The 13,440-nt window shown below is 37.3% G+C and overlaps 1 protein-coding gene across 4 annotated transcripts in view; it reads left to right on the forward strand.

Annotated features, from left to right (window-relative positions):
- Positions 1-13,440, forward strand: part of ZNF516 (zinc finger protein 516) — a 133,893-nt gene that overhangs the window by 60,571 nt on the left and 59,882 nt on the right. For all 4 annotated transcript variants that reach the window (XM_034429336.3, XM_034429334.3, XM_087890388.1 and 1 more), the window contains one exon: positions 833-2,831. In XM_034429336.3, coding sequence (XP_034285227.2) covers positions 1,025-2,831 — 1,807 coding nt within the window. In that variant the 5' untranslated portion in view covers positions 833-1,024. The remainder of the gene's footprint in view (positions 1-832; positions 2,832-13,440) is intronic.

The following is a 13,440-nucleotide window of genomic DNA, read 5'->3' on the forward strand; positions in this document are numbered from 1 at the left end:
TTTCTTCAGTATATAAAAGAGATAATATATGCATGTATCGACCATTTATTTGCAGGGCAGAAAAAACAGTATCAAATTTTGAATAGGTACTACAGAAAATACCAGATGTTCCTCTAACATGTAAAAATGAAGTTTTTTACAGCTTTTAATGTAGCAAAATTGTGAACATATTTCTATACTTTATTTGTATTAACAAGGATATTAGCAATCAACTAAGAAAAAAATAGTCATAGTTGTTCATTTAATGGGCTTGTTTATAGGAATTTTATTTAACTAAAATAAGATGCATTCTTTTCTGTATGTCTGCATGTTTAAGAAAGCATTTTTAACAAGGATAGCTTACAGAAATCCTTTATCTCTAGACAAACAAAATTTTGGCTGTTTTTCATGAAATTATACATGTGTATAAAACCACAGACTTAAAATATTACAGTTACTTCAAGAAAGGGCTTATTAAGTTGAAGCTACATGCACACTATTTTTTGGTTTGGAAAGACAAATTTAACTGTTTGTGAGATTGATGTTCTTATTTTTAGCTCATACCAATTACATGCATACTCTGTATCCCAGTAACTGAAACTACTATTTCATAGGTTTGTTTATGTTATCTTACTGAGCTTATGAAATATCCTACTGGGTTTTCTGAATTATAATATCATCCAAGTTAAAATTTAATACATTTGTGTGTACCAAGAGTTTGATTTAGATGAAAAGAAAACCTTAACAGAGGCCTGTCACAAGGGAAGTAACAAAGAAGAATGTTGTGAATGTGCTTCAAATGAAATGCTTTTGCATTTAGTAATGAGGTGTTGTGCTTTTGTTTTGGTTGCAGGTTTTGTTTGCCATTTGACTCAGAAACATCAATGAATGCTTATATCCGGAATGTTCTCAAGCTGAGAAGCAATTTGAATATAGGAATGAAGAGATAGAGGCTTGGTGAGAAACATCCCCAATAGAAATTTCAACATAATTTTTCACTCCTGGGCAGAGCTTTTACCTGTTGACTGATGTTGTTGGAATACAGATGGATTGTAGTGTAGGTGCAAGCATGGAATTGCGAAGAGCCTCCAGTCCTCACAGGATGAATAAGAATGATGTGGATGCAGACAAATCCATGTTGCACAGCTGCTGCATATGTGGCAAGAGTTTTCCCTTCCAGAGCTCACTGTCACAACACATGAGGAAGCATACAGGGGAGAAGCCCTATAAGTGCCCTTACTGTGATCACAGAGCTTCCCAAAAGGGCAACTTAAAGATCCATATTCGGGGTCACAGAACAGGCACCATAAGCCAGAGGAATGACGTGGAGACAGTGGGAGAGGCCCAGCTTAATGAGATGAGGGTCTTCGAAGGCTTTGATGGTTGCACCAGCCCTACCAAAAGCACCTCTGCTTGCAATAAAATATTGAATGGAGCCATTCCCACAGAGGATAGCAAGATCTTGCTCAGAAGCAGCAGAAAAGAGGCATTGGCCGATGATGTTAAATTATGTACTGTTCAGTGCAACTTCTGTAAAAGCAAATTTGAAGGGAAGAAAGAGTTGGAGCAACACATACATCAAGTCCACAAGCCTTTCAAATGTAAGCTGTGTAATTACATGACCCTAAGACAGGAGACCCTTTTAAACCACATAGAGAGAGATCATATTACAACTCAAATTCCAAATGGGGAAGCCTACCCTGAGAACTGCAAGCCTGAGTCCAATGCTGGAGAATTTCCTTGTGAAGTCTGTGGACAAGCCTTTAGTCAAACATGGTTCCTCAAAGCTCATATGAAGAAGCATCGAGGGTCATTTGACCACGGATGCCACATTTGTGGCCGGAAATTTAAAGAGCCCTGGTTCCTTAAAAACCACATGAAATCTCATGGCCCAAAAGCTGGGAGTAAAAATAAGCCAAAAAGTGATTTAGAGCCCATTGCCACTATCAATGATGTCATTCAAGAAGAGACTATTGTGACTGGATTATCCCTCTATGAAGTTTGTACCAAGTGTGGAAACCTGTTTACAAATTTGGAGAGCCTAAAAGCACATAATTCTGTACATTGTAAGTCTCAAGGAATTTGCAGTGATCCCAGAGGAGAGAGACTAATAGATGGAGATTTGGATTCATCTATAGCAAAACAGTTTTTCTTCCAATATCTGAACTTGCGGCCGTCTGTATGGATAGAAGGTGTTTCAAGGGGCCAGTCAGGTAAAAGAGTAGCTGAGCTGGATCCAGTCAACAGTTACCAAGCTTGGCACTTGGCTACCAAAGGGAAAGTTGCAGAGCCTTCTGAGTATGTTAAGTATTTAGGATGGGATGAAGTTCTGGCAGATGCTGATGTCACGTATGACAGGGACAAAAGGGAATATATTCTTGTTAGTCAAGAGAAACGCAAGCAAGAGCAAGATTCATCCAACTCTTCCAGTAATCCAAAGAAGAAGAACTGCACAGGTGGCCGTTCAGAGAAAAGCAATAATGCACAAGCAGGGGACAACTGCATCCTTGGTCAAGATGACCTAGAATACAGACCATCCTCACGTCAAAGCAGAAGGGCATCACAGAACAAGTCCACCGAGTGCTTTGAGTGTGGCAAGATCTTCCGCACATATCACCAAATGGTCCTTCATTCCCGAGTCCACAGGAAAGAGCGCCGAAGCTGCAGTGAAGGCGGATCAGTAGCTCAGCATGATAGATATGGTTCCAATAGTGAGGATGGTGATTCTGGATCTGTCAGTGCACCAAGTACACCAAGTTCTGCTTCTGCTCAAGAAGAGTCAGTCACCTCTGGAATAGGTGAAGAGGGTCCTGAGGATAGTTCTGAGGAAGGAATACATGAGCCATCCCCATGTAAGTATCTGTAGGTAATTGCATTTTAATTCACAAGTCTTCATTTTCTTTTCTTTTTTGTAAAACTTTATACAGGTATTCCTCGACTTACGACCACGATTGAGCCCAAAATTTATGTTGCTTAGTGAGACATTTTGTTAAGTGAGTCTTTCTCCCATTTTACGACCCTTCTTTCCACAGCTGTTAAGTTAATCATTGCAGTTGTTCAGTTAGTAACACTATTGTTAAGTGAATCTGGTTTATCCATTGACTTTGCTTGTCAGAAGGTTGCAAAAGCTGATCATATGAACCTGGGACACCGCAACCTTCATAAATATGAGTCAGTTGCCAGTTGTCTAAATTTTGATCATGTGACCACGGGGATGCTGCAATGGACATAAGTGTGGAAAATGTCCATAAGTCACTTTTTTCCAGTGATGATATAACTTCAAAGGGTCACTAAATGAACTGTTTTAAGTTGAGGATGACCTGTATATACTAAAGCCACTTTAGGTTGGTTATGATTTTTTTAAAAATAAAAAGATCTGAAAGCACGAATAGAATTTCACCAGCTGTTTAAGATGGTGAAATGGCTTTTGGCCATGGATTGATTCAAGAATATATTATAGGTCAGTGGTGGCAAACCTTTTTGCCGTCGTGTGCCAAAAGCATGCCCACACCCATAATGTAATGCGCCCCACCCCCTGCGCATGTGCATGCGACCCCCCACGCCCTGCGCATGTACCCTTGCCCCCATACATGCGTGCACAACCCCCCCCCCCCGTGCCCTGTTTTGGGCTTACCAGGCCTCTCTGAAGCCTCCGGAAGCTTCCGGTAGGCCCGTTAGGCCTGTTTTTCACCCTCCCCCACCCGCCCAAAGGCCCTCTGGAGGCTGGAAACGGCACACTTCCGGACTTCGGGTAGGCCTGTTTTTCCCCCTCCGGAGGGTCCGGAGGCTTTCCTGGAACCTCCAGGAAGGTGAAAACTGCCTCCTCCGGAGGCCGGAAATGGCCCGTTTCCAGACTTCCAGTAGGCCTATTTTTCGCCCTCCCAGAGCTTCCGTGCGAGCCCTATACTTACCTGGCATCCAAAACAGGCTGAAAGGAGACTCCTGGGAGGGGCTGGTGGCATGGGCATGTGCGCGCATCTCCTGCATGCACGGCAGAGACCTGAAAATCAGCTGGCCGGGAGGTATGCTCACATGCACGGTGGAGCTGATCTAGGGCGATTGCTCGCGTGCCCGCAGAATGGCTCCGTGTGCCACCTGTGGCACACATGCCATAGGTTCACCATCACGGTTATAGGTGGTCCTCATTTAGCCAGTTCGGACTGGCAACTTAATTGATAAGCAGTCACCAAGTGAAACTGTCCCTTTGCTTATGATCTTACTTCAGATTTCCTTTGCTTTACAGACTTGTGAAGGTTGTAAATACAAGGATTGATCATAAAGTTACTTCGTAGCTGCGAATGGTTGCTAAATGAGGCTAAAGGAGGACTGCTGGTAATTGTACTTAAAGCTATTGAGACGATTGAGCAGTTAGTTGGGTAGTTCTATTAGGCCTAAACAGCACCTTGTTTGGCTTATGTGAGGGAAATAATAGAGCTCTGAGTCCATGAAAGAGTGAATCTGTATTGAGGATATTACTGCATTTAGAACTACTATATATGGCTAAAAGCAGGTTCCTTGCTTCAGACTGTCTCTGTTAGCATGATAACTAGTACAAAATGATGGAGGGGAAAGGGCGGTACATAAGAATTGAATGTCTAATAGAACTAATGTCTGGATTTGACCCAGTTCCTTAAAATTGTATTTTTACAGTGGTCAATTTCCACTTAACATTCATTACACTCAAATAGCAAACTAGGTGAGATTTTTGTTGCTGGAGTGCCTGCACTAGTGATCCACAAGGAAAGGTTTATGTCTGCAGACCTGTTTCACCTGATTGGCATCCTCCATTCCAGAATCACTGAGTAGGAAAGACGTGTGTAATTAACTTCACCTTTGTTGTTGGTTTATTCTCAGCTATTTTCTAGGCACTGAATTGCACTTTGTACCAACAGCTCTATTTTTCTGAGTACATAACTCACATAGTAGATTTAATTATATCAAGGCTTTTAAAAATCTGATATTATTACAGTAATCTTTTAATTTAGTAGACTTGAATTTAGTGAGTTTCATATTTAATGGACAAATTTGTTTTTGGACAAAAATGGGTTTGTCCAAATGTCTCGAAATAGTATATTTAAAACATTCACTGTTTCCCCTCATAATCAATATTCACTTATTGATAAAGTAATTTTTTTCATATTTAAATATATTTTGGGACACAAAAATTCCTGTTTGCTATAAAAGAACATTAGGCTGCATTGGAAAACTCCTCCTTAATTTGTTAAACTGAATTTACTATAATGTAAAAATAGTGAATTGGCAGAATATGTTTGAGCATTAAAATTGGTGTTCCAGGTTATATGGATAAATTAAATCTTAGTGGGATTTGCTATAATTTTTTTTGACATACAAATAATGGAAGACTTCCTTATACTGAGTAGACAAGATAGTAGCAATTTATAGAAGTAGAACATAAATCTTTTTCAAACTCCTATAGGAATCATTATGGCAAAGTCAGGGAAAGAGAGATGTTGAATCCATGCTCACTCACAGTTTCCCACGAAACACTATCCCATAATAACTCTTCAGATGATATGAAGGCTAAGCTTGGATGGGGAACTATTCAGTGAAAATTTGTCCTCCTACTCTTAACTTCTCTGAAACTGTCAACCTTTTTATAGGAAGTCAAATATATTTGTTGAATACATAGAAGTGAAGTAAGATCTATTCATTTACCTGGGTTTAGAATATATATTTAGGACCGTGATGGCGAACCTATGGCATGTGTGCCACAGGTGGCATGTGGAGCCATATTGGTGGGCATGCGAGCGTTGCCTTAGCTCAGCTGCAGCACGCATGCACATGCTGGCCACCTGATTTTCGGGCCTTCTGGGCCCACCGGAAGGCGGGAAACAGACTGTTTTCGGCCTCCGGAGGACCTCCGGGGAGGTGGGGAAGGCCCATTTTTCACTTTCCCCAGGCTCCAGAGGCTTTCTTGGAGCTTGGGGAGGGCAAAAATGACCTTCCCACCCCCCCAGAGGCCGGAAGTGGCCCGTTTTCTGACTTCCGATGGGACCGGAAGGTCCGTTTTTTGCTCTCCCCAGCTCCAGAGGCTTTCTAGGAGCCTGGGGAGGGCGAAAACCGCCTTCCCCAGCCCCCAGAGGCCCTCCGGAGGCCGGGAACAGCCTGGGCCGCATTGAATTATGGGTATAGGCACGAATCACGCAACCCCCCAATGCAACCTCCACTTTTGGCACACGACGGCAAAAAGGTTAGCCATTACTGATTTAGGATATTTACCATAGCAGGCCCAACTTGGTGCTTCTAAATGTTTTGAGAGAACGATTTCTAGATTTACCAGTTAACATGGCCAGTCCAAAATATATGGTGGTATAAAACTTGGGGAAGGTAAAATTCACTGAGAAATACTGCATTTTGCCATAGTGTCCTCATCACACATTTGTTGGATAGATTTGGGGTGCTTATTTTGCTCTAATCCATGTGATGCTCTCCATGATTCAATAATGATAATATTTAATGTTTAATGATTATTTAACAATCATCAGTAACATATATGCATATTCTTTTTCTTCTTCCGTTTTGATCCTGTGCTTTTAAAAGTTGTATTCGAAAAACTCTAGGCTAATTAATCCCTATGGATTACTGCAATCCTTAGAGTCTGACTCTGGCTAAATGCAACAAATTATTCTTCAACTAGAAGCAGGGTAAATATTTGAAAGAACACTACTGTGATTGCATTTGTATCATATTTTTCATTGCTTAGTTCTCTTTGTTTATGAGGCTCTTTCAGTTTCTCTTAAATTCCAGGGAATTTTTTTTCCCCTACAGCTTGTTTATATATTTTTTTATTGTTAGTAGCACAATGCCTTTCTGCTGACATTTCTCCCCCTTGAGAGTTAGCTGATTTGAGTTTTCAGATTTTTATTATGCAGTGGGAAGCTAAAGAAATAATCAGTGCAGTATTGAGAAGTTTAAAATGCATTTAGAGTTGCTATACCGAGGAGCTTTTCTCATATTAACCAGTGACACACTTAAGCTGGTCAGCCTAGCTTATTCAGCCAAAAGTAATCATTGCTTTCCACTGAGTGTTAAGTACTTAAATCAGACAGCACTTGCAAATGTGTTTATTGCAATCATTTTTATAAATTGACATGCACTTTAAATTGTATGTTTGTAATGGCTGAAACTTATTTTGTATTTCATCACTGTAAATTAACAATCTTCAACATTTTAACAATGTTAATATTTTCAAAAAAGTATTTCTCAAACCATCAGTAAGGTCAGATGTGAAATTTATTTTATGTCTTACTTCATATCTAGACCTTAGAGCATGTTTAGCATTTGGATATAAATGGATTATTATTGATGAATTAAAAATATATTACCATCAGTTAACATTAAAAACAAATTATCAGGAAATATTGTGACAGAAAAAAATTTCCATGTTTTAAGGGTGAAGAACAGGTACAAAAAATAATTCTTTGTATATTTGCCCAAATATTGATGAGACTTACATGTATATATAAATATACATATAAATGTGTGTATTTACACATCTATATGCACAGATTAATAAAACAGGAAAGACAACTTGTAAAATATATAAAAGGTTCTGTTCCAGCTGCTTGCTGGTCATGTTATAACTTTAAATTAAACATTTATTTTAGAGAAATATTTACCTGATAAGATAACAATGTTGGCATCAGGTTTTGATTCCCTCCTTTGGGGAAAGATTTCGTAAGCTGTCTGGCACACTGGGAAAGCCCCCTCCCTTGGAACCACCCATCTAATTTAATTTGACAGAAGTACCCTGCAGAGAAAGAAATAATAATCTTCATCAATTTGATATTCTTGCTGATCTGGTAGAAAGTCCCCTGATCTCAGTGGAAGTTACAGTAAAAATATAAAATTGCAGTGTTAATAATTAAATATACAGTTACTATCTGGCATTACATTAGGACAAAGTTTCTTGTCTAATGGATGTGGATTGTCATCGATAAAATAATGCTTATTATGTAGTCACTCTGGAATTGCGGAAGCCTCATAGGAAGTTTGAGTCTGCCTTTCAGAAGCAAATGACAACAGTCCTATTCTGTGAACTTTGGGGGAGAGCTTATTTTATTTCTTGTTTCCTGTTTCTTTCCAAGTTCTTTTTACAATGTTTTAACTATTTTCAGCGCATCGGATATTTTGTCAAGGCAATGTGTAAATCAGCCAAGTAAATAAATATATAATGAGAACGAATAGAACTCTCCAAATTTAATTAAGAAAGTTGGTTTACAAATATATTTTAATATGGCTTTGCTGTTTGCAGAGCTCAAAGTATTTCTGAGGCATGTAAATAAATTTTAAATCATTTGAGGGCTCATAAATTAAAAGAAACATTAAAATAATAGATTGCATTATTATGTAAGAAGCCGCTGGGAGACATTTATGTGAATAATTGCTTATCACATTTGTTCTTGGTTATGTGAGATAAAAGTCAAGAGTCTCTTATGTTACCCTTCCTATTTGCAGAGTTCATTGACTCAAGTACTGCTAAGTAGGTCAAATGCAGAACTACGTAAACTATATCGAAAAAATAAAATTCAAGATAAAAGTGTAACATGTTGCTGAATATAATAATTATAGATAAATTTTAGAAACTGGTGAGTGGGATTAACTCACTGCAAATTCAGCAAGCCAACATTTGAAAAATCCCAAATTGAAGTAAATGTCAATTTATTAGTTACATGATTACATTTTTGCCCTGATACTTTTCTCCATCATCACAATGGTCAAGTTGAATAAATACATGGAATCTATTTTATTAATCTTCTGCTCTTTCCTTGATTATTAGGCATTATGGTACAATCATTGGTCACCTTTTTCCTTTCTGTTTTTTTGTGGATTGGTATTGTAATTGGGAAGGGTGAGTTAGATTACATCTGGCTATTGTTTTTATTTAATACAAATGAATCAAAGGAATAAAATATTTTTATTTGTTAAAGAAGTTAACTTTTAATTTTGGCCAGTGTCCAAAATTAAGTTCAATTTTAAGACAGTTATAATAAAAAGGAATTAAGCATGACAAAAATAAAAAATCTTACACACACAGATCTAATCTATTAAATTATTGAAACTATTAATGACATTTGTCATGAAAATTAGATTATTTTACTGATAGCTATAGGTTGGACAATAGAAATATTTTTAGAGTTATCACAAGTTTATGAAATTATAACTAGAGAGTTTTAAATGATTGGCCTGAGGGACCATGAGATTTAAAACAGATTAAACTAAATTTATGTTGTGAATAGAAATGGTGATTGAGCAAAATTTAGCTACTCTCTTAGAAGCATCTCTGAAGTGTTTGCTAGAAGGGAGGGAATAAGATCAGCATCTGTTTTGCTGGGTCTGATTGTTAAAAGGAGTGTAATTAAATCTTTACGCCAATTTAAATAAAAGCTGCAACGAAGAAGGACATGTGCTATTGATTCAGTTTCCTTCAAGAGACATGGAGTTAAATAATCTTTTATGGGTGCTAATGTAAAAACTCATCTGTATGTTGGGCACAACATGTATTTATTCATTCAGTTCATATAGCTATCCATGTCACATTCGTGACTCTGTGTGGTTTACACAAGTCACAAGAAAGCAATAAGCAAATACAGTAAATAAACCAAACAAATAAAATAATTTAAAAAAGCAAAACCATAAAATATAATCTGTGGCAATGTTCAGTCATAGATTATAAACAGTGGGTTCATCCTCCACCAGATACCAGGCACAGTGGCAAAATCATTTTTTCAGAGCCTTCTGAAAGATTACAAGGGTTGGTGCTGATCTAACCTTATGGAGGGATGATGAGTGCCACTGCAGAGGACACTCCTTAATAGGCAAGATCCGTAACATGTGGGAAAGATTTTGGATCACTGCAAATTGTATTTCTAGCATGTCTGAAATATAGGTCTTTGGACTAAAGTTTTGGTCCTGTAGTAAATCCAGGTTAAGAATTTTATTTCTGACAGAGTTTTCTCATAGCAAATTGTGATTACATATATACATGAAAAAGACAGGAAGGAAAAATACACAGAATCTTAAATTAGACTTTATTTCAATGAGGTATGAGTATGTTTGCAATATTAAAGCAGCTGGAAAACTTTCAGAGAAAAATGGTGTAAACCTTTATCTCAGGTGCCATAGTTAGATTAAGAATCACTGCATCTGAGTTAAGCAAGTGCAAAACTACATGCTATTTTTATGACTATTTAAATGTTCCTTTTTTGAATATATAATGTGAATGGAATAGATGTGTAATGTGCCAGCTCTTGATTACATAAACTCTGTATGACTTTATAGATTTGAAGGAGGTGTTAAATTCAATCCCCAAAGCAGGCTATCAGGGCAAAAAAGCAGCAGTCTCATATATTTATCAATGTCTTTTCATGCTAATTAAGCAAAAAATAGTATAACATGTGTTTCATGTGGCTCTTCAGAGCAGCCTTCTCATCACAATATCCATCCATCCATCCATCAATCCACCCACCCACCCATCTTGGCAATATGCATCCAATTCATGTCAATAAATTGAAATATTCAGTTTCTATATCAACTCTTCATTAGTCACCGATGCTATGAAGACCATACTGCCATCTTTTCTACTTCCCAAATGAGCATGAGACAATATTTCTGGCTCTTGCATCATGTTGCAGAGAGGATACACTTCATCAATTACGATGGAAGGAAGGAAGGAAATTAAAGTTATGTTCAAGAGATTCCTTTGTACAGCACATTACTCTCCTGAAAAATTGACAATGTTAGATCAAACAAATCAGCTTGAACAAATAGCTTGAACAGGTCTTCCAAGGACCTGGGATAGGTAGAAGTTTGATGGTGTTTAAAGGTATTGTCACAAGATGTAAACTATTCCAAGTAAAGCTGCCTTTTGCAATTGATGGATGGTGAATTTGTCAATGCTGATGATACTCAAGTGGTGCTCCAGTTATTTTGGGATTGCACTCAAGGTGCCTATTACTGTTTGCATTATCTTTGTTTTCTTTTCTCACAATCATTCTACTTCCATTTACAGGTCTTTGCATTTTCTGATTTTCTCCAGTTCTTTTTCTTCTCTTCTGCTTTCTCCACTTGTAGCCAGTATTCACTTCTAACCTTTTTCTTGACTTCAGTGTGTTTGATGTTGTCAGATGACGGATGCCCAGGTCTTTGTAGTGATCATCTTCATCCAGACTCTTAATGTTGCTTCTATAGGGCATCTTAACTCCTTCAGTTTTCACTATTTTTCCTCAATTGATGATGAGAGTGACACCTTTGTCCAGACCAAACTCCATCTTGGCTGTAAATACAGATAGTATTCAGCAGTGATTCCATTTCAGATGATGCTTTTCCATACAGTTTTACATCATTCATGTAAAGTTTGTGGGATAGTCTGGCAGATGATTTTGATGTTTGATAGCCGTGACTTGATTTATTCAGTATTGTTGACGTTAAAATCAGTGCAAAGCCAAACACTAGTCATGATAGTCACCTTGAAAATTTTCTCAAGTTGATATTAAACTCTCCCTATCACGATTGACCAGCAACTGTGTCTTCCACTGTGTCATTGGTCTTTACACAAAGCTTTTGACGTTTCCTGTTATTTCTGGGTTCTTGATCATCCAATTATTACGGTTGGTCACACAGTCAGCCATATCTTTGGTTTGGATTTGGCATTTCTATTGATCTATTGAGTCCTTCCCAAGGCCTGGGGTAGGCCATTTCTAGTAAAGCTGCCTTTTGCAATTGTCTGATTATTATTATGATTCGTCAACCAGATGTTTGGACCGGATGTGAAATTTTTATCCATCTATTGAGTCTGTCCCAAAGACATGGGATAGGCAGATGTTAGTGTTATTATGTATACATTTGAAATTGTCTCAACAGGGCAGACAGATGAATAAGTAAATATTGTCTGACCTTGGTCTTTTCTTCTTTCTTCATTTTTAATATATTTAGTCTCAATTCATCTTCTCATCTTTCTCATCTTCTTACTACCTTCTTCTATTGGTATCTTATGATTTATCACTTGTTTGTATCTTATGATTTATGATTGTACCCTATGATTTATGATCTATGACTTATCACTTTGTTGTTTTTAATGTACACCAAGAACTTATGTACCGGAGACAAATTCCTTGTGTGTCCAATCACACTTGGCCAAGAAGGAAGGAAAGGAGGGTGGGAAGGAGGGAAAAATGCCATATTGAGGAATCACTAACAGTTAATGTACAAAATATTTGGGGAGAAATAAACTTTTAAACTTGATGTTATTCAAGGATTTTAACAGAATGAAGAGAAAGGGAGTAGAGTTCAGGAGGAGGAAAACAATTCAAACCAGCTTGAATATGTATGTGTTTCTGATTCTTTGGGGACTATGCATAGACATTGAAAAACAGAAAATAGATCTCTCTCTCTCTCTCTCCCTCTCCCTCTCCCTCTCCCTCTCTCTCTCTCTCTCTCTCTCTCTCTCATACACACACACACACACACAAATATATCAAGATTGTTTCACTTATCAAGACTGTTTACATACACAGATTGAAATGTTGGATGATTCAAGCAATTTTTTTTACTGCAGTGCGGTATGGGAGTAGCAGCAAGCATTTTGAAGAATCAGTTGTTTTCTTCTGCTGTAACCATTGCACAAAATTATACTCAAGAATTGTATAAATCCAGCTAATAATTAAGCATCCATTATTTTCTTTCTTTCTTCTATCCCAGGTGTATTTTTTATGCTTTGGCATTTAACTTGATTTAAACATAGATAAAAGATTTTGTTTCTTTGTTTTTTAACATAGAGCTTGAAGTTTTTTGGAAACTTGAAAAAGTTCAAAATTGGAAAAGTTCAGATGGATTTATAAGAACTAAGTATAATTTGAAAAGAAAAAAAATATTAAATTTATGCCATTTATGCCAGATGTATTGATGTGCCACACAGCAACATTTTAAAGTCAAATGTAGTTAAAATCACATTTAATTCTCTATATAGTAATCTCACATTAAATTATTATTATTATTTTCAAAGTACCCCTCAATCTATTTGGTGTTGCTGCAAATCTGTTTGAAATATATGCAAATCTAACACATACACACACAAATATGTTCAGTCATATTCATACACACACACACACACACACACACACACACACACACACACACACAAATATACACACGGGTGTGTATAAAATCTCCCCATATATGTGATTGACAGAATTTACAAGGTTAAAAATAAAGTATCCTTTGGGTCAAATATGTTTATTGATAATTTCATGTATAGGTGCAGTTTTCCTGGTACTACTATGAAAATATTTTTCCATGGTCACTGCCTCTTTTTTGCTGAATTCTCAGTCTAGCCTTGAGATCTCCAGTGTCTCTGCTTATCTTCTGAGCCCAGACAAGATAAACCAGGTGCTCCCACCTGCTGAGGCACTAACAATGTTATATAATCTCAATATTAATAAG

This window comes from Pantherophis guttatus, chromosome 3, assembly GCF_059756535.1.
Source record: "Pantherophis guttatus breed Tessera chromosome 3, ASM5975653v1, whole genome shotgun sequence".
Classification (NCBI taxonomy): domain Eukaryota; kingdom Metazoa; phylum Chordata; class Lepidosauria; order Squamata; family Colubridae; genus Pantherophis; species Pantherophis guttatus.